Raw genomic sequence first — 21,795 nt, 5'->3', positions numbered from 1 at the left:
GCTGAGGACGTTGCGTGGCAGGAGGAAGTGGTAGCAAACCAGGAAGTAGGAGCTGCAGGAGGGTTGCCGTGCCTGTGACTGCGGTTTCAGTTTTTCCTATCTTCTGCCCTCCAGATTTGCAGAGAAGTCTAACCGAAACTTTTTCTTAAAGGTAGCCGGCGCAGCTTTAGCCAGAGGGATAAACGGGTCTGGGTGGCCAAGCCAGAAGGAGCCTCTCAGTGCATCCCTGAAAGTCCTAAAATTAGTTGTTGTGTTCACGCTCCTCCTCTTCCTTCCTCTTTTTAATTGTAGGTGATCGCTCTGGTGCCCTGATTTCTGCCTCCTGCCATGGGGCACCCTGGGGTTAGATGGCAGGAAGCCTCGGGTGATTCTGAGGGTGAGTCTGTTCTTATGTTCAGATTTCCCCCCCCCCCAACATGTCTCCTCAGTTCTGACAGATGTGTTTGTTCTCTCCCCATAACAGAGGAAAATGAAAATGTGGCTCCCTCCGAAGAGCCCGAAGCCACCCTGGATGTCTACAGCCAGCTGAGAAACTATACAGGCTTCTGGTGAATTTCTTTACCCCTGCTTCTTTGGTTCAAGGAGATTCAGGATGTTCAGTATCATCCCTTCAGTTGTTACTACCCATAGTACCTCTTTCATCTTTATTGTGTGAAAACTAGCTTCTTTTTCATGTTGTAGCACATCAGCTTATGCACTTCTGCCTTGGGTCCACATTTATTTTTTTATTTTTTATTTTTTTTATTTCTTTTTGTCACAACAGTATACACAAACAATTATCACAGATAAAACAACATATCTTGAAGAAGATATACATATATATATGTATGTATGTATGTATGTATGTATGTATGTATGTAAAAAAATATGCATCAACTATATTAATTTGATATAATGAAGGGAACAATAGGACAGGAACAGTAGGCACTTTTGTGCTCTTATGCACGCCCCTTATATTTTATATTTATATTATATTATATTATATTATATTATATTATATTATATTATATTATATTATATTATATTATATTATATTATATTATATTATATTATATTATATTATATTATATTATATTATATATTTATATTTTCTGAGTATCTTTTCTACAAACTTGATATTTTTATGCATCCTCTTCCAATCAGACTGGGTCATCCTCCTATTTGTTTGCAGCGCACATTGTACAACTAGTCACATGCATTACGTTGCATTCATCAGAGCTTTGGGAAATTTTGAATGTGGTGATAGTGTTTTATATAGTCTGAAAAAACCAGTGATGCAACAAACATAGCTAAACTGATCTGGGTCTAATCAGTGTTCGAACCCTGCTTACAGGCATCTGAGCTCTGTTGTGAAAGAAAGAGGGGCCAGTAATTACAATTTAAAAAATCTATAATACAATAAAAAATGAACAAACAAAAAATGAACAAACTGATAACAGTGATATGGTTCACACTATGGGAAAGCATAGTTCATTTAGTACTTTAAAAAGCCACTATTGATTGGATCTATTGCAACCAAGCTTATAAAGTAATGCAGCATTTCTCAACCTCAGCAACTTTAAGATAAGTGGACTTCAGCTCCCAGAATTCCCCAGCCAACCATGCTGACTGGGGAATTCTGGGAACTGAAATCTACACAATTTAAAGTTGCTGAAGTTAAAAAATACTGCAGTACCCACAATATTTGAGATCGTACAATTCAGTAAACCAAAACTAAGTATCTATAGTTTAACACATTTTAGGAACCCAAACACTGATGTATGAATATGTTTGGTAACCTCCATGTTTCCTAAATTGTCTCCTTATACAGGCTGCTTGGTCTCTGCAACAATTTTGCTTATGTAGTGATGCTGAGTGCAGCTCATGACATCCTCAGCCATCAGAAAGTGCCAGTGCATAATGGGACAGGACCGGTGAGTGTGCAAGGAAGAAGACTGTGTGTATATTTGTGTAAAAGCAGAATAAGGAACACGTTAAGAGAAAATGTCAGTTACTGGAAGAAATAAATATGTAGAAAATAAGTACAAGGGAAAAAAATCATATGAAAGAACAAGGAAGTATACAAATGTGAAATGAAGCAGGATTGCTTATCTGTGCACTTTTTCTCCCATTAGTTTCAACCAGTTGAGCCAATAGCCAGAGATTGAGAAGCTGCAGTTCATTTTATTAAATTAACTATCTATGAGGTAGAAAATATATTTTTGTTGAATTTGGCAGGAATGTTTTAGCAGAGAGTCATTTGACATTGATTATCTGAGTCAATAAGTCCTTGACTTTCAACCATTTGTTTAGCGACCATTGAAAGTTACAATGGCACTAAAAAAAAGTGAAAGCTGTCCTTGCACTTACAATCTTCACAATATTCCCACACTCACATGATCAAAATTTAGGCATGCAGCATATATTTATGAGGGTTGCAGCATGCCAGGGTCACATGATTGTCGTTTCTGACCTTCCCAGCTGGCTTCCCACAAACAAACTGGGGGAAAGTCTATTTCCATAACAACTGCAGGGGTTTACTGGGTATGAAATGCTTAATAACTGCTTTGCTTAGCAACAGAAATTCTGGTCCTACTTGTAGTGGTAAGTCGAGGATTACCTGTAATAATCACAGCAAGCTCGGAGTGGAGGCACTATGTGAAAGATGGTGATGAGAGGCTATTGGCATTTTTTATATTCTGTATCTTCTTAGAATTCGCTCATGCAACATTCAGGAAGATATAATTCAGAGCTTCCAGTGATATTATCCAGAGGAACCCCCCCCCCCTCATTTTTTTTTCATACTTCAGTACCTAGATACTCTAGTACAGGGGCCTTCAATCTTGGCAACTTTAAGCCTGGCAGACTTCAACTCCCAGAATTCCTCAGTCAGCAAAGCTTCTGAGTGTTGAAGTCCGCCAGGCTTAAAGTTGCCAAGGTTGGAGGCCCCTGCTCTGTATATGTATGCATGTACCGTACATACAGATAGTCCTCGACTTACGACCACAATTGTACCCAAAATTTCTGTTGTTAAGTGAGATTTGTTAAGTGAGTTTTGTCCCATTTTATGACTTTTCTTACCACAGTTGTTAAGTTAATGACTGCAGATGGTTAATTTAGTAACCCAGTTGTCAGAAAGTTATAAAAGGTGGTCGCATAACCTTGGGACACTGCAGTGGTCATAAATATGGACCAGTTGCCAAGCATCAGAGTTTTGATCACATGCTCATGGGAATGCTGCAAAGTTTGTAAATATGAAAAATGGTCATAAGTCACTTTTTTCAGTGCCATTGTAACTTTGAATGGTCACTAAATGAACTGTTATAAGTCAAGGACTACCTGTATTTATATACACATATTTAAACATGTTGTTCTGACCCAGCCTCAGCAAGTAATGATAGGCCTCTTACTCTTGAGTAAACACAACCCACTTTTTCAAACAGGGTAGGAATAGTCTTTTATTCATGTGTATAAACAAAAAAAACCCCAAACTTAATTAGTCCCAACAACTTGGTTCTGGCCTAGAAATCCAAATTGCTTGCTGTATTCTAAAAATGAATAGTTGTCTGTGACAACCGGCCACTTCCAAACCTCTACTCTTTATTTCCTAGCCAGGGAGGGGCTGGCTAGTGTCTGTGTCTGCTTTTCCTTGAGAGCCGGCTTATTGTTTTCCTTTCCTCTGTTCTCCTTTCCTCTCTGTCCATACACGCATCTGGGATGGGTCCCATCTGTTCCTCCCCCTCACTCAGCTCAGGCCCCGAAGCCAAGAAAAGCTGCCTCTCCACCTGGCTCTGCCTCTGATGATGTTTTCTTATCAGAGTCTTCCAGGCCCAGGCTCTCCCTCAACCTCCTCCTCATCTGACTCTGCAGCAGAGGTGGGATTCAGCCGATTCTGTCCGGTTTGGGCAAACCGACAGTGGCGACTCCAGGAGGCCCGGACATAGTGTGCGGGCACTGCACATGCACGGAAGGCCATGCACGTGCAGACGAGGACTCACATTTGCGAACCAGTAGGGAAGGTAAGTGAATCCCACCTCTGCTCTGCAGCTAGCTCTGCTTGCAGCCGACGGGCCACAACACATGTTGACCTTTTGAGACTGTTAGATGTAATGAGTTTTTAGAGTGTTGATCAGAGATTTGCTGGTTTCATGGAACTTTGCTCAGTAAACACCACGCAGTCACCGCAGCCTGCAGCACCATACAGGTTGCTGATCTCACACCTGAGTTTCGCTTCCCATCTTTTGCTTTCCACTCAGATTCCCCCGAGTGCTCCTCCAGAAAATGCCACCACCAATACTTCTCGGTATGATTGCAACATCATTTCAACTGGGGTAAGTGTAAAAGCCAGATCAGGCAGGGGAAGGAGCGAGGTACTTTTGAGGTTTTGATATTGTTGTTCCCAATTCGGGTCTGATGCCGAAGCCAATGATGGACGCCAGACACGAGGTGCAGGTTTTCTGATTGCTTTTTATTGGGGTACTCCAAGGAAAAGGGCTCCTGGCCAAAATGCCAAGAACCAAGGATTAAGAAAGGATTAAGAAAGCTTTATACGTTTTCACAAAAAGAGAAGGCAAGACAAGGCGAGATAATAAGAAATATCATCTAATAAACATTTTAGTAATAATTATACAATTTGTTCTATTGGTCTCTAGCTGTCCCTATTCCTAAACCTTGGCTAATGAATGCTCCAGGAGTTATCAAATACACATAATTGGCTGCAGGGCATCTGTATTCCTAATTTTTGATGAGGCCTGCAAGTTGTCTAACTGTTGTTACTTTTATCAGTTTTCTAACTACTCAGAATTGTAACAAGATTTACACATGCATATTTCCTGTAGATAAGAATTCTTTGTTCTTGCTAGACAGACTCCATTCCAATTATAGTCTTCCTGATTTACTTTCAAGTGTGTATCATGACCTGGCTCTATTTTAGCATACAGCCCATCAATACCAACTACAATATTTATTTTTTTTGCATCCTGTATAGGCGGTACTGCTGGCAGACATTTTGCCAACTCTCTTCATCAAATTCAGTGCTCCTTTTTGCATCCACCTGTTCCCATATGGGTAAGTTTGCACTGGTTTAAAATAATTAGCATATCATTGCAAATGGCTACCGGTAGTCTTTCGGGTGCAATTCAAGGTCTTGGTTACCACCTTTAAAGCGCTCCATGACTTAGGACCGGGATACCTTCGAGACCGCCTTCTGCCGCCGATTGCCTCCCAAAGACCTGTGCGCTCCACAGAGTGGGCCTCCTCAGGGTGCTGTCGACCAAACAATGTAGGTTGGCGGCCCCCAGGGGGAGGGCCTTCTCTGTGGCGGCACCAGCCCTGTGGAATGAGCTTCCTCCAGGATTACGACAACTACCCGACCTCCGGACCTTCAGACGTGAACTGAAGACTCTATTATTTCAGCGTGCGGGATTAGCCTAAGATAAAATGTTTTAGCATATTTTAATGGGGTTTTTATTGGTTTCTATTGTTTTAGTGATCAGGCCATGATAATATTTAGTTTTAACTGGGTCTTAATGTTTATTTATTATATTGTTTTAATATGCCTGTGAACCGCCCTGAGTCCTACGGGAGATGGTGCGGTATATAAGTTTGATTAATAAAATAAATAAATAAATAAATAAATATTATTATTTCTTAGATTATTTTTATCCTGTGATTACTTTTATAAATAACTCAAAGGCTTCTTCCTTTCTTTTTCCACACAACACAACAACAACCCTCTGAAGTGAGTTGGGCTAAGAAAGAATGACTGGCCCAAAGTCACCCAGCTGGTTTTCATACCTAAGGCGGGACTAGAACTCACAATCTCCTGGTTCCTAGCTAGTGTTTTAATATTATACCTGAACTCCTACCATGTTTCCCCAAAAATAAGACCCTGTCTTAGATTTTTTTGAACCCTGAAATAAGCGCTTGTCCTTATTGCCATGCGCTCAAAGGCCTGATTGGGCTTATTATCAGGGGATGTCTTAGTTTGGGGAAAACAGGGTAACAGAAACTTTCTTTACATTAAAAAAATATTCTTGATGTATGGGAAAAGCTGTTCAATTTTGTCACATTTTGCATTAAAAAGCATCGATGTCTTGGGCTCTGTTTTCTGACCTGGCCATATCTACTGGTAGTAGGAAAAAAGATATCCCAGCATACATGGAAGTCAATATCTATTGCAGTGTTTCTCAAACTTGGCAACTTTTTGATGTCTGGATTTCAACTTCCGGAATTCTCCAATCAGAAATTAGCTTGGGAATTCTGGGAGCTGAAGTCCACGCACCTTAAATTTACTGAGTTTGAGAAACACTGCTCTAGAGAATAATGTTGTGGTCCACCAGCAGCCTGCGGAGCTGGCAGCGGAGTCGGACAGTTAGGAGGCTGGGGAGGACAATGGGCCAGTCCTGGAGTCAGGGGAAGGCCCGGACAGGGGCTCTGTGTTAGAGGCAGAGATGGCGCCAGGGCCATCTAGGAGCGATGTGAGGACTTCGGAGCCTCCAGAGGTGGACAACAGAGAGGCAGAGGAACAGGAGGAGCCTGTTTGCATGTATGCAAAGAGCTGCCAGAAGGCAAGAGCAGCTAAAACAAAAAGGACGACTCAGGCATAAGACCAGGAGATGATTGGCCCCTCCCATAAAGCTTAAAAGAGCAGCAAAGGCTTTTGGGACTCTTTGTAGGAAAGCAATGGTGTCTCTTGTTTCTGAACTTTGTGGGGCTTTGCCAAGAAAAGCCTTTGGCAGGGTGCCAAAGGAGACAAAGGTTTGTGATAAGACCTAAGGATTTTCCAAAGGACTTGTTTTGGAATTAATTTGGACTAAGCTGAGAATGAAGTAATTCTCAGCTGTTCTAATAAAATATGTTTGTTTAGGACTGATTGTGTTTGATAATAACTATTTGGGCCTAGGTCACAACAAATGTTGACCTATTGTATGATTTGCTTGTACCGGGGTTACATTTGTCTTTACATTTACATGCACTTATAGGTGCTTTTTTCCTATTGGAGAAAGCTGTATGTTCATACCAAGATAAGAAATCAGTGGAATTAGGAAATTTTAGCCAAGGAGAAAGGAAAATGCTTTCACATAAGAAACAGTCCCTTTGTTTACTGCCTGGTAGTTTGTTCTAATCTTTCTTTCTTTCTTTCTTTCTTTCTTTCTTTCTTTCTTTCTTTCTTTCTTTCTTTCTTTCTTTCTTTCTTTCTCTCTCTCTCTCTCTCTCTCTCTCTCTCTCTTTCTTTCTCTCTCACTCTCTCCCTCCCACCCTCCCTCCCTTCTTCCTTCTCTCCTACTCTCCTCTCCTCCCTCCAACAGCTTGCGTGTTGCCATTTGTGTCACCTCAGCTTGGGGCAGCTTTTTATTAGTGGCCTTCTCCACCAGCACAACACAAAGCCTCCTGGGTGAGTATCATTTTCACATGTGTATAGTCTTAAAACGAATGATTATTCAAATTTTGGAGGAAACAAGTATGTTTGCCATTCAGCTCAGCCATTTTTTTTTCAACACTGAAGTCTTTTTGACTATATTTATAACCAAATGCAACTGACTTAGCTTTGATCCATCAATAACCCTAATTTACTTATCCTGATATGCCAGAATTGTAGTTTATCATGACTGGTTTAGCATGTCATTACTTGCTATCCATCCAAAGCAAAAAATAGAATAGAAGTTATTAAATGGTTGGAGAAATCATAAGATTTATATAACATTTTTAAAGGAGCCAAAATATCAAACTAAAGCATGATCAGTGGCAAAAGAATGCTGAATATTTCTTAAAAAGGGATGTGGATATGAAACAGAGCAGTGGTGAAATGTAAAATTTGTTACTACCGGTTCTGTGGGCGTGGCTTGGTGGGTAATGTGACTGGGTGGGCGTGGCCAACTTTTTTTTTTAACTTTTAAAAGCATTTTTTCTATAACCTCTTAGGCTTCAGAGGTTGTTAAAAAATGCTTTTAAAAGGCTCTGACGATCCCAGCTGAGCCACGCAATTATCAGAGGCTTTTTTACTTTTAAAAGCATTTTTTCGGCCGAAGAAAAAATGCTTTTAAAAGTTTTTTAAAAAACCCTCTGATGATTGTGCGACTCAGTTGGGCGGGGGGGGGGCAGGGATTTTTGCTACCAGTTCTCCGAACTACCGGCCGCCATCGCTACCAGATTGGGCAATCCACTCCGAACCGGGAGCATTTCACCCCTAGAACAGAGTATAATAGAGAAAGGGAAACCTGACTGGAATTCCAAGTAGAAGAATTCCTTCTGGAAGGCAAAACAAATATTCAGTAAAATGCATGTATATTTTAAATATTTCTGCCAAAGTTCTAAAGTTGTAAAACTTGCACAGAGATGAACATACAGTATATAACTGATAGATTTTTGACAGAAGAAACTAGGCCCAGTCCTGATCTGCTTTCTATGTGATGTCTCCTTTCTTCTCCTCACCGCTATAGGTGTTGTGCTTGCCAGTATATCATCTGGTCTTGGTGAAATAACGTTCCTGGCACTCACATCATTTTTCAACAGGTAAACATCGAGAAGGGCAATTGCAGGATTTGGATGGTGGCTGACACTTTACAAAAGGGTTAGGTGTGGCTCCTGCTTGCTTAACAAATTAATCTTTGTTGCTGGGATGTCCAGCTTTTCTGGGCCCGTAGATCCAACTGAAATCTGAGAAACTGTCGTGGGTACCACCTCTATAAAATGATGGTCATGAGAGCCAGTCTTGTTGTATGATTAAGAAACTTCCTAAAAAAAAAACAAACAAGTGTGAAGCCAGAAACTGGATTTGGAATTCCAAAGTCAAATCATATATTCGCACTGACAAAACTGAAAAAGAAAAGTGTTAATGGTCCCAAAAATGCAGCTCTTCACTTCACACTCCTAGCAAATAGATACAACTCTCTTCACACACATAAACACAGTATATCCTGTGTGGTGTTTTTGGTTATGCTGACCATCAGGTGGTACCATCTGACTAATTTTGCTTTACTGTATTAAGACTCCACAGATACTAGATTTTATTCTGTGGGATTCAAACCCTTTATTAAAAATTGATCTCATGGATCTTTGCTTATATGATTATATATAACTTTATGAGTATCCAGGTTTGGTACTCAGAAATTGCAGGAAAAGATATCTAGCAGCCATCAAAATATGTACCTTTTGGATAGCTTATAAAAACATCAGAACAGACTGTATATAGTCAAAACTATTTCCCCTTTTAAAAACATAATTATTCAGACCAGAATACATATAGTGAACCAAGCAAAGTAATTCTTGCTAACTGGCTGGGCAGGCTGTGTTCAGAGGTCATTGCCCAATCTCAGTTTTTCTTTTTGAAAAAAGTTTTATGTTTAATTGGGCCCAGAAACATTTGGTGGGAAGGAAGTGGGAGGAACAGTTTTAAATAAGCTTTGCAGCCACCAGAACTCAGTAATTATTAATGTGACTGGATTCACATGTGCTTCGATGTTAAACTGAACTGCTGAGACTATTAAATACATGTTAATAGCTGACATTTTATTAGCCTTAATACTGGCTCTGTTAAGATTTAAAGAAGATAGATGAATTGTACTAAGCAGTAATCTGGTTGAAAAGCAGATTTAAGATGTGTATTTCTCTCTGGAAAAAATAAGCTGTATGTATCCAACCTTGTTAGGTTGAGCTTAGAAATGTGAATTAGACAGAGTTCTTATTGGCTAGCACCTGGGTAATACCAACATATGCTCATGAGAAATATTGAGCAATTTTTGACTTAAAAACTACTTTAGTAAAGCATGAGCATCTCAAAAGTACTGTACATATATGCATCATTTTAAAATGATGTCTAATGCCAAACAATCCCATATTTCTCTTGCTTACAAGAACTGCAGTTAGATTGGAGGTGATTATGTGGAAGTTGTATACCAAAAGCTCTCTCACTCATGTTGTTTCCTTTGCTTGTCTTCCCACAAGTGCTGTGGTGTCTGCCTGGTCATCTGGAACAGGTGGAGCTGGCTTGTTCGGGGCCCTTTCCTACCTCGGGTTGACACAGGCAGGCCTGACTCCGCAGGATACTCTCCTCTTCATGACCATTGTTCCTGTTATCATGGTGGGCAGGTGAGGTCTAAAAATGGGGCCTGCAAAATAGCCTCATGAATATGCAAAAAAGGAGAGGCGACACACACAAAGAAGACAAATTGAGAGTTAGTTTGGTCTAGTGGTGAAGGCATCAGGCTAGAAGCCAGGAGACACTAAGTTCGTCTCATCTTAGCCAAAACCCAACTGCATGATTTTGGGCCAGCCACTCTCTCTCAGCCCAATTCACCTCACAGGGTTGTTGTTGTGGGGAAAATAGGGATAGGAAACAATATTTATGGAAATAATAAAGGTAGGCAATGAATGAAGGAAGGAATGAAAGATGGTGGCTTGGAGAGCATAAAGCAGGGTATTGATTGCATATGAAATGTATGAATGTGCTGTACTTTGGACCCAGAGTCAAAAAAATCCTTTGAAACAGGGATGGGCACCCATGTCACACTTGGCAGCAGCTGTAATGGGCTGTGAGAATAATCTTGAGAGACAGGAGGAAGAGTCACTATCTAGACAACGTCTGATAAATCAAATCTAAATCCCAAGCAGGAATGTAACTGGAGAATAGTCTCAGAATTAATCCTCCCTAGTTTTGTACAACATAAAGGCAGGAGTAGAAGAGGCACATTCTGACTTGCAAGATTCTGTTACTATAATCTTATAATAAAATTAGTTTTAGTGTTCATAATTTGGATTTCTTGATCTAGACTGCCTTGAAACTCTGACAAAAATCTTGCAAGTCTTAGTGTCCTTATGGGGGAGAGTGTGATAAAAATACTGGCTCATCTTGCTTCTTTTTATATCACTTTGTTATATTCTATAGCTTACAAAATCCTTGGTCAATGAAATTATCTTTTTGCTAGCTGTTGTTTGCCAAACAAGGTTCTAGAATCTCACAGCAAGTTGCAAAGTTTTATTTGGATGTTTATTAGATCCAATGCTACAATTTAGGGAAGAGCGAGATGTAATTAAATAGAAACAAAAGTTGCAGTGTTATTCTGGATTATGTGATCTAATTCTATTTGAATTTTATATTGTTGAATATATTGGTTGGGATCTGTCATAAAATTGAATTATTATAAAGGAAAGTTATTTTAAGAAGAAACAGAAAAGCTTCATCACTTTATACCGGTAGTAGTCATTATATTTATGAAGATGCTATTTTCTTTTCTTTTTTTTTACATTTGAATATTCTTCAGTCCTTCTCCATCCTTTCAACTACGTGTGTTCCCACTGTTCCTAAGATTGTAGAACTTTAGATAGTTTCTAATTTATATTTCACACCATAATTGAGGATTGGACATTTTGTATGAGTTGCAGTTCTTAGATCAGTGCTTCTCAATTTTGGCCACTTGAAGATACATGGACTTCAACTCTCAGAATTCCCCAGCCAGCCCTCTACTCTGGCATCTATTTTCAAGGAAAAATAAGGGGAGAGGGGCAGAATAGAATAGAATAGAATAGAATAGAATAGAATAGAATAGAATAGAATAGAATAGAATAGAATAGAATAGAATTTATTGGCCAAGTGTGATTGGACACACAAGGAATTTGTTTTGGTGCATGTGCTCTCAGTGTACATAAAAGAAAAAGAAAAAAATACCTTCATCAAAGGTACATGTACATTAATGTAAAATAATTACATTAATGCATTTTACCTGCACTTAGGGAACAAAGAATCAACCAGAAATTCTTCCCTTAACTTCTCTATTGTTGCTACTGAAGCTTTCCTTTCCTTCCTTCCTTCCTTCCTTCCTTCCTTCCTTCCTTCCTTCCTTCCTTCCTTTCTCCCTCCCTCCCTCCCTCCCCCTTTCTTTCTTTCTTTCTTTCTTTCTTTCTTTCCTTCCTTCCTTCCTTCCTTCCTTCCTTCCTTCCTTCTTTCCTTCTTTCCTTCCTCCCTCCTTCCATCCCTCCCTCCCTCTTTCTTTCTTTCTTTCTTTCTTTCTTTCTTTCTTTCTTTCTTTCTTTCTTTCTTTCTTTCTTTCTTTCTTTCTTATTTATATTTCATGTTTCTGGAATTCCCATTGCCCTTGAGGAGAAGCACTGGGTAGAGTTTGTTTTTAAACATTTGTTTTTTAAATATGAAATTAGTCACAAAAAGGATCCTTCGCATTATTTGAGCTGGTGAGAATAATAACAATAAGCAATAAGATCTGATGAAATCTTAAAGTAATGTGTTTTTGCTAGCCAGAAGCAAGCTATGCTTTATTTTGGAGATAATAACTGTAACATCAACCTGGCGGGAACCTGCTATGGCTCATGACCATCTCCCTGCTTCTCCACCTCCATAGCTATTGCTTCCTGGTGGCTCCCTCTCCTCAAGCCCCTCGCTGTGGCTGGGGAGTCTGCAAGCCAAAATCGCCACGTGCCTCTTCTGTGATTCAACAGCCTCTTCTCGGGAACAGTTTGACACTCCCTCAAAGTAAGTGACTTTTGTGTGAATGACTTCTCTGACTTCAGAAGAGGAAAGCATGTTCCATTAATGTATGTTTTTCTCTTTAAAAATTTTCTCTCTGAAAAATGCTTTTGCTGTATCCTTCACTGTGATGCTGTTTGCTCAGGCCAAAGATGGGAATGATCACAAATCTTGTCATCTTTTCTGTTAATTATGGGCAGACTGCATGTATTTACATTATGAAGCCTCTTTTGAAGAGCCTGCTCGGTGCCCCCAATGTTTGGAAGGGGAGTTGTAGGTTTTAAGACACAACATTGGTGGGAAGGTACTAAACCTTTGTTGTTTAGAGCAACTATTACTTTCCTTAAATTCCCAATGTTCCAGATAAAACTAAATACAAGGACTCCTCGAATTGTGACCATAATGGAGCCTGCCCATCAGAATTGTAACTTATGATGGTCATAAAATGGGTTGGTCACATGACCAACCCAATCTTCTGGTCTTTTTTTGCAGCAGTCATTAAGTGAATCAGTTTGGTTGTTAAGCAAACATGGTCATTAAGCAAATCACTGGTTTGTGATGGGCGCAGTTTTGCTGAAAACTGGAAGTAAATTATGGTTTTTGAAGATGATTCAAGCAGCTGTAAATACAACTTAGTTGCCAAGCACCCTAGATATGGTCACATCATTGAAGACCTTGAACATTAGAACTTCAAATCCAGGTCATAATTCCCCTGCCCCAAGTAGATCTATCAGAAGTTCAGTCACTAAGCTATCGATCGTAAGTCAATGCTAACTCAGTTAACATCAGGTCTTTGGCTGCTGTGTGTTTCCACACAGCTTTGTGTGTTTCTGGAACACTTCTCAGAGGAAAACACAATGTCATCTTTATAATTTCAATTGCTCTCTCCCTCCTCCAGTGACAGAAAAACCTCAGCTCACCTTGCAGGAAAAAGAACAGGTGGTCAAGGTAAGAATTCTCCTCAGAGAAGATTGAAAGAACTTTTTGAGCTGTGCAAGTATAAATATGTTCCTGTTGGTGACTAAATAGGGATCAATGTTAAGTGTGCCTAGAGAACAATTTATACATGTAGTGGTTTTAGGAGGATATCTTGTAAGAATATTGTGTAGCTATTTAATTTTTTCTTAATAGATTTTCTCTGGAAAGAGATGGATTAAAAACATGACAGCAAAAGACAAGAAGAAACAACTTTACTTAAATAAATTTTGTAAATATTAGTGAATAAGGTAGGGCAGTTGGCAGTAAAAGCCTAGAAGTATCTTAAATTTAAAAAAGAGGATTAAAAAAAAACAGAGGGAGGCCTGTGAACCTGAAAGAGAAATGTTTCCCAGATATGTTACTTGCTGCTGGACTAGGAGTAGAAAGACTCAAGCTTTATTTTACTTTCTGTCATGGAAACTTCTTGAGTGAATTTGGGTCACTTGTTTCTCTCAGCTCAACTTACTGTGAGGAAAAATAAGGGGAGAGAAAGCCCCATGTATTCCCCTTTCAATCCTGAACAAAAAAAAAAAAGGTATACGTTTAATAATAAATAGAGACTGGATCAAAACACATTTTGGGAACAGTAAGTGGATAATATATAAATCATTGTATATTAATTTCTAATGGAAATCAACTATCAATACAGTTCTTGCCTTTCAAACTCATGTTTTTTCAATGATACCTTTAATTTATACAATTTCCCATATTTCTGTCATCAAAAATACTTAAGCTGTGATGCTTTATTATAGTTTATTGTTGCTGCCTTCTGTGATAACATAGGCTGCAACATTCTACATGTGCATCATGTATATTGTAACCTTCATGCACATAAGGCCTAGATTATGACAAAAATAAATAATGTTCTTTACTCAGATTATAACTCTGAACTGCATCTGTTTCTATTAACCCAGAATTGGGTGCTATACCAATTTCATACATCATCACACCAACCTTCTCCATGGTCTGTATCACATATGAGTATATTCTCCCTGGAACTTCAAATAATCCATATCATTTGGTAATTTTAAGATATAGGTAGTCCTTGATTTACAACCATTCATTTAGTGACCAAAGTTACAATGGCACTGAAAAAGTGGTATGCCCAATTTTCATAGTGTTGCAACATCCCATTGGTCATATGATCAGAATTCAAATGTTTGCAACTAGCATATATGTTTATGACAGTTGTAGTGCCCTTGGGGTGGTCACCTTTTGTGACCTTCTGACAAGAAACGTCAGTGAGAAGACCAGGTTCACGTAACAACTATGTTACTAGCTTAATAATTGCAGTGATTCACTTAACAACAGTGGCAAGAAAGGTCATAGTGACAAATTTAACAATGGAAATTATAGGCTCAATTGTGGTTGTAAGTTGAGGACTACCTGTACTTTTTGGCTTTAATTTATAAGAATTTTCAGGAGCAGTTCTTGTGTTCTGCATGTTATTTATATGCAGATATTCTCACAAAGTAGGATATTTCCAAATTATGGTTAGGTAGATGATGGTGTTACCTGTAGGAAGAAGGGCCTGATAGTTTCTTAAACAATTTGGCTGTTCACACAATGAACTTGTTCACTTTGTCTCTTTCAGGGTCTTTTGAAATACCTCATACCCTTGTCGGTGGTGTATTTTGCTGAATACTTCATCAACCAGGGTCTGGTGAGTAAACTAATTCCTTTATTAGTGCTGTGTGCTGGTTCATTTTCTGGCTTCTCTTTTTTAACATTGACTCTCTGCCTTGTTTTTTCCCAGTTTGAATTGCTGTATTTTCAAAACACAACTTTAAATCATCCCGAACAATATCGCTGGTAAGTGGGAAGGTGATAAGTGGCTACCTCTTGCTTGGTGCTTTCCAAATGTTAGACTGTAACCCCCATTAGCTTCATCCAACACTGATGAACATATCTGGATGTTACTTCGTAGAGAAAAAATGAATTACTAGCTGAGTGAGAAGGTTGGTAGGCTAGAAAAAAGATACAGTAATCCTAGACTTATAAACATTTATTTAGTTACTGTTTGAAGTGACAACCTTATGGAAGTTACAAACAGTCGTTTCACCTAACAACCATTGTAGCATCACTATGGTCACTGGATCAAAATTTCGGCACTTGGCAACCATCATATATTTATGATCAGTCGTGATTGCCATTACAACCTTCCCAGCCAGCTTCGGACAAAGTCAATAAGAAAGCTGGATTTGGTTAACAACTGAGTAATTCACTTAACAGCTGCAGTTCTTCATTTAACAGCTGTGACAAAAATCATTTGTAAAATCTGGTGTAACTCATTTAACAATCGCTTTGCCTAGCAACGGAAACTGGTCCCACTTGTGATCACAAGTCAAGGACTACCTATAGATGTGAAAACTCTTGTGCTACATCTAGATAATTTTTTAATATTTACAATTAGTATGTTCATATACAGCAGTAACAATTTAACCATATTGTGGTTTGAGCTAAATTCTTACTGCCTTTTTGCAGGTATCAGATGCTCTATCAGGCAGGGGTTTTTATTTCCCGTTCCTCTGCCAGCTGTATACGGATCCGAAAGATATGGCTTCTGGCTATATTGCAGGTAAAAAAATTCCCTCATCAATGTTTCTCCTTCTTCTCCATGTAATGATTTCTTCCCCTCTGCTTAAAACAGGTCCTCTCTTGATTATAAGGTTTATTCCACTCCTCCCACTTGCTTTGTATTTATGTATTATAATTATTTACATTCGGCCTACTTTCATAGGCTCAAGGTGGTTTGCTTCAGACAAACAAATAAAAATAACAAAATCTGACCACTGTAAACAATTCAACATTCTATTAACATCTTAAATAGCTGTCAAAATCATCCAAGAGGGATTCATCAGTGGCATAAACTGCAAATATGTGCGAAAGATATTTGATTTTAAAAAAATCTGGGAAAATGATTAAAAACAAAAAAGAACCAGCGAGCCTCTATTTCAGGGGTGTCGAACTCAATTTCATTGAGGGCCGCATCAGGGTTGTGTTTGACCCGGGGGTGGGTGGGGAGGCTGGGATGTGTGTGGCCAGGGTAGGAGTGGCCAATTCGATGTCACTCCTGTTGAGGGCTCCTGTGACGGCCCGGGCATTCTGTCAATGAAAATGGGCTCCCAAGCTTCATTTCCGGCTGTGACAGCCTCCTGCAACCCTCTGCCAGGAAAAACAGAGCTTAGGAGAGCCGGGTACTGCCCTTCCGAGCTCCATTTTCGCTGGCAGAGGCACCATGGACTGGTCCCTCACTGTTTCCAGGGTGGACCCACAAGCCAGGTCTAAGCACCCTATGGGCCTTGAGTTTGACACCCCTGCTCTATTCAAATAATTTCTGACCTGCCACTGTAATCTATTTCTTGTCTATGATTTGGTTTACAGAAAATTGCTACTGTTTTACTAGGCTAATTTTCTTCTTTTCTCCTCTAGTGCCTGAATATGGTGTTTCTTCTGTTTGCCGTGACCTACATGTTTTTACCCAGTATCTATGTGGTTTTCGTGCTGATACTGTATGAGGGATTGCTGGGAGGAGCTGGCTATGTGAACACTTTCCATTGTGTCAGTGAAGAGGTGAGTTTGAGGGAAGAAGCAAGAGGTGGAATTGGAAGGATGGAAGATCAATCATAGGTTGGGTGGATAGAGGAGAGCATCTCATGCTCAAATGTGTAGAACAAACAAACATCCTATGACATTGCATTGCCCTTTTTTCATAGTCCTTGACATCCTGCTGGCCATAATATCTTAACACTGGCCAGAGAGTGTCCACATCACTCCACCCCATTTTAAGTAGGAAACACATCAAAATTGTAGCACAGGCTCTAAATACAGCCTTTTACAATTAACCACCCATCAAAGTAACTTCCCAGATCTAGTCTGTTTGATAGGGGCCTTTTTCATCAGCTGGCCAAAGAATGATAAGTTGTTGTTCTTGACCAGAAGGTTACTCCCACCTAGAATAAAAGATGGGATCATTATAAGAATTTGCAGGGTTTCTCTGCAAACAACTCAATGGTCCTCTTTGACCCATATAGGATAAAACAAGTAACTTATTTTGGAAATGGGGGAGAACTAGGCATTTCAGCTAGGGGACAATCCTCAAGTTGGAAGGAACAGTTAATTTCTTTGAAGACTTTGATATTTGGTTATCCAACTTCGGTTTCAGTACTTTCAATGAATCTCATTCTTCCAGCAATCACTTGTACAAAATACTAGCATCTATGGTTGGCTTCATATAGACTAAACCACGGCTTGTTAAAAATAAACTAGAGTGGCTTGGTTCACATCTTATGCTAAACCCTAGTCAATCATACCATGTAAGAACAGTAATGTGCCACATGTAAAAGAGCCAGAAGAAAGCTGTGTATTACACTTTGTAGAGAGATCAGAAACCTACATCTAGTGTCATGACAAAGAAATATGATCCTCCCCTCTTTTCTTCAATGCAGAGCAAGCCGGAACATCGAGAATTTGCCATGGGAGTAGCTTGCATAGCTGATACTTTGGGCATCTCACTCTCGGGAGCCATTGCCATCCCTGTCCACAACTATTTCTGTCACCTGCCTTGAAGTCTGTTTTCCAGAGGGATCAACAGTTGTCTTGGTATACTATACCTTTGTTCTTCAGTAGGTTGGCACCAATTTGTACGGAGGGGAAACTCCTGGGTGTTATTAGTATTGGCTGACCTCCGAGCACAAGAAAAAAGGAGTATCAGAAGCTGCTAGGAATTTATCCGCTTGGTTTAATTTTTTGAACATTCTGATTTGGAAGCTTAGATGGTTTTAATAAGACCAGCTGAGATTGTATTTTTTCCTCTTCACATTGTATAGGATTTAGCAGGGTTAAAGAGCTGTTGGATGGAATCATGTTAAAGAGTTCTCAAAGGTATAATACTTTTAATGGAGAACAAAGTGAAATGGAAACAGTTCAGAAGATTTCTCTCTACATAACTGGATTCAAGAGAGAGAGAAAAGAGATGCTATGTTTTATTCATAAGTGAATATGTTAGAAATCAGATGCTCATGGAAAAGATAATATTGTATGATCTGCTTCTTTCTGAAGTTAATCAGTAAGCCAGGCCTTGGAAAACTGTGTGTATTGCTAAATGATTATCCTATGTCAGAGTACGATAAAAGTTGGTAAGTTTACATTTGTGGACTTTTGTGATTATTTGGAATGACTGAGACAAAAATTGGAAATAGAGATTGGAATTATAGGCAGAAGTTACAAGAGAGAAAATGCCAGCTAAATAGTAAATAAAACTGTTCTCCAACTGGTTGCTGGATTCTTATGATTAATAAGGATAGAATTGGGCTAATTTTTTCTAACATGAATGACTGAATTCTCAAAGATACAGTCCACCTTTCTGCAAGAGACTGTGGTAGAACTGACATTGAAGTTTCTCTCTAAGATAACCACCCTTTATACACTCCAAAGAGTATTTAGCTTCCAGAAAATGTAAGGGTTCCTTTGTTAGCAGCTTCCCAGTTCTTTTGTCCACTCTCAGAATTAGCTATGATTTGTAGTTGTCACTTTACAGTAGTGCCCCCCAACCTTTTGAGCGCCAGGGAACAGTTCTGTGGGGGGTGTTTCTTTCTGGGCCCGGGAGGCGTGGTTTTGTGCGCAGCTTGGATGCCGTGTGTGCATGGACGGGGCTTCGCTTGCTTGAGTGGCCCGGTTCCTGGCTGCCCATGGACCGGTGATGATCTGCAGCCCAGGGGTTGGGGACCCTACCGTATAGGAAACATAGACAAACATCCATCATTTAAAAACAACAGCAAAAAGACTTATACCAATGGAGATTGATGAAATTTCCCCATGGCTGTTTCCCCAGAACATTTTGAAATAATATTGCGGTGATTGATGTCATTACAGGTAGTCCTCGAATTACAACAATTCATTTAGCAACTGTTCAAAATTACAACAGCATTGAAAAAAGTGATTTATGACCATTTTTCACACATACAACTGTTGTAGCATCTCCATGGCCATGTGATCAAAATTTGGAAGCTTGGAAATTGACTCAAGACTGTTGCAGTGTCCTGGAGTCATAAGATTGCCATTTGCAGCCTTCTGGCAAGCAAAGTCAATGGGGAAGCCAGATTCACATAACAACCATGTTATTAACTTAACAACTGTAGTGATTCACTTAACTACAGCAAGGAAGCTTGTAAAATGGGGTAAAATTTATTTAACAACTATCTTGCTTAGCAACAGAAATTTTGAATTTAATTGTCGTCATAATTAAGGGCTACCTGTAATGAGCAGAAGTGCCTGACATTTAGAATCATTTGTTAACTGATGCTATAGTTCACTAAGTTTGGAATTCCTGCCCCCAACCCCCATTTTGCTATTGATTTTGCCTATATAATTATACTGTTACGTTTAATGTCTTTAATTTGAATGTGCAAAGATGGAAATTAGACATTGCACAGAGTGAGTTCCAGCTTCAACCATTTATTATTATTATTTTTGAATTTTTTTTATTTTTTTAATACAAACAAACATAAAAACATCTTCAATCCAATATAGTGTGTCGGTAGGTTGATTACAAATCTTTTGTGCAACTTCAACATGTACATATCATTAATTTATCTATTCTTACATTTTGTCAATCTAGTTTATATCCAAATATTTTAATCAATTCATCTTTTAATTGACTATAGTAGTTCATTCTCTCCTTTCTAAATTAATATTTTATCTTATTACATCATTTATTCCATCATCTTAAATCAATTGTATTATTCAAAAATCCATTCCTTATAAAATCTCTCAAATCTTTTTTAGCATATTTTCCCTGCTAACCATTGGTAAAATAAATCCCATACCTTATAGAATTGTTTATCTTCCTGTTCTCTAATTTCAAATGTTAATTTACTCATTTCTACACATTCCATTATTTTCTTAATAATTTCATCTTGCAATGGTATTTTCTCACTTTTCCAATTTTTAGCAAATCTTAAATAGCTGCTGTTATTATATTCATAATCAAATATCTCAATTCTCTGTTGTAAGTTTCTGGTATTATCCCTAATAAAAAGACTTCTGGTTTAAAGTATATATGTCTTTTTATCATTTTTTCCAACCATGTGTGGATTTTAGTCCAGTATCTTTTAACTTCCACACAAGTCCATCACATATGATAACATGAACCAGATGTCTGATGACATTTCCAACATTTTTCGGATTTATTCTTGAACATTCTGGTTATTCTTGTCGGGGGTAGGTGCCATCTATAAAACATCTTATACAAATTCTCTTTATATGCAGTTGACATTGTCATCATATAGTTTTGCATCCACAATTTTTGCCATGCTTCTAAGTCAATCCCATGACCAAAATTTTTCCCCCAAGCAATCATAGTCTCTTTAACTTGTTCTTCTTCTAATTTAACCTCTAATAAATATCCATATAGTTTCCTAATTAGATTATCATCTGTACCTGTTAACATTTTATCTAAATTAATCAAATTGTTGTAAAAACCTTCTGTTATGGAGTCTTTGTCATATCTGGAGTATATTTGCAAATATGAAAACCAATTCATTTTTATACCTTGTGTTTCTAGTTCTTATATGGTTTTTAGCTCACCCTTTTCATTCAACAATTCACTGTATCTAACAATTCATTCCTTTCTAAATCTTATTGAATATGAGAATGCCTCAATAGCTGATACCCAGACTGGAATTTTTAAATAATGATTTTTCTTAATCCTTTCCCAGTTTAATAACAGGGCCTCTCTTATAAAATGTCTTCTAAAATACCCCTGTGTTTTAGCTTCCTCATACCATAAAAAGCATGCCATCCTAATAACGAATCATGTCCTTCCAAAGTCAATATTCTATTATTTTTTAAGGTTATCCATTCCTTAATCCACATCAAACTTACTGCTTGGTAGTATAGTTCCCAATTGGGCAAACCAAAGCCTCCTCTTATTCTCGCATCTTGCAGTAATTTTAATTTTATTCTCGCTTTTTTACCTTGCCAAATATATTTCAACATTATTTTATTCAGTTCTTCAAAATACCCTTTCCCCAATCTAATTGGAATTGTCTGGAACAGATATAAAATTCTAGGCAATATATTCATTTTAATCATAAATATTCTTCCAATCAAGGATAATTGTAGGTTCTCCCATTTTGCCAAATCTGACACAAACTGTTGTTTGAGTTTACTGTAATTATTCTCTTAAGTGTACTACATCTTGCTGTCAAATATATTCCCAAATATTTAACCTTATTTGTGACCTGCATCTCTGATTGTTATTCCAATTCAACTTTTTGTTTTGTTAGTGTATTTTTTGTTAGTATCTTTGTTTTGTCTTTATTTATTTTCAATCCTGCCACTTTTCCATATTGTCCTAT

The 21,795-nt window shown here is 38.4% G+C and overlaps 1 protein-coding gene across 1 annotated transcript; it reads left to right on the top strand.

Moving 5' to 3' along the window:
- Positions 1 to 11: 11 nt before the first annotated feature.
- CLN3 (CLN3 lysosomal/endosomal transmembrane protein, battenin) lies at positions 12 to 18,582 on the top strand. Its single transcript, XM_058181559.1, has 16 exons — positions 12 to 151; positions 292 to 376; positions 464 to 548; positions 1,811 to 1,913; positions 4,236 to 4,310; positions 4,967 to 5,046; positions 7,290 to 7,375; positions 8,421 to 8,493; positions 9,925 to 10,068; positions 12,333 to 12,463; positions 13,356 to 13,405; positions 15,030 to 15,098; positions 15,192 to 15,247; positions 15,920 to 16,013; positions 16,868 to 17,008; positions 17,884 to 18,582. Exons 2-16 carry the CDS (start codon positions 328 to 330, stop codon positions 18,001 to 18,003), a joined length of 1,356 nt encoding a protein of 451 aa, XP_058037542.1. The 5' UTR covers positions 12 to 151; positions 292 to 327; the 3' UTR covers positions 18,004 to 18,582.
- Positions 18,583 to 21,795: the final 3,213 nt, after the last annotated feature.

Source organism: Ahaetulla prasina, chromosome 4 (assembly GCF_028640845.1).
Source record: "Ahaetulla prasina isolate Xishuangbanna chromosome 4, ASM2864084v1, whole genome shotgun sequence".
NCBI classification, from domain to species: Eukaryota; Metazoa; Chordata; class Lepidosauria; order Squamata; family Colubridae; genus Ahaetulla; species Ahaetulla prasina.
This window is presented reverse-complemented; position numbering and strand designations above follow the sequence as displayed.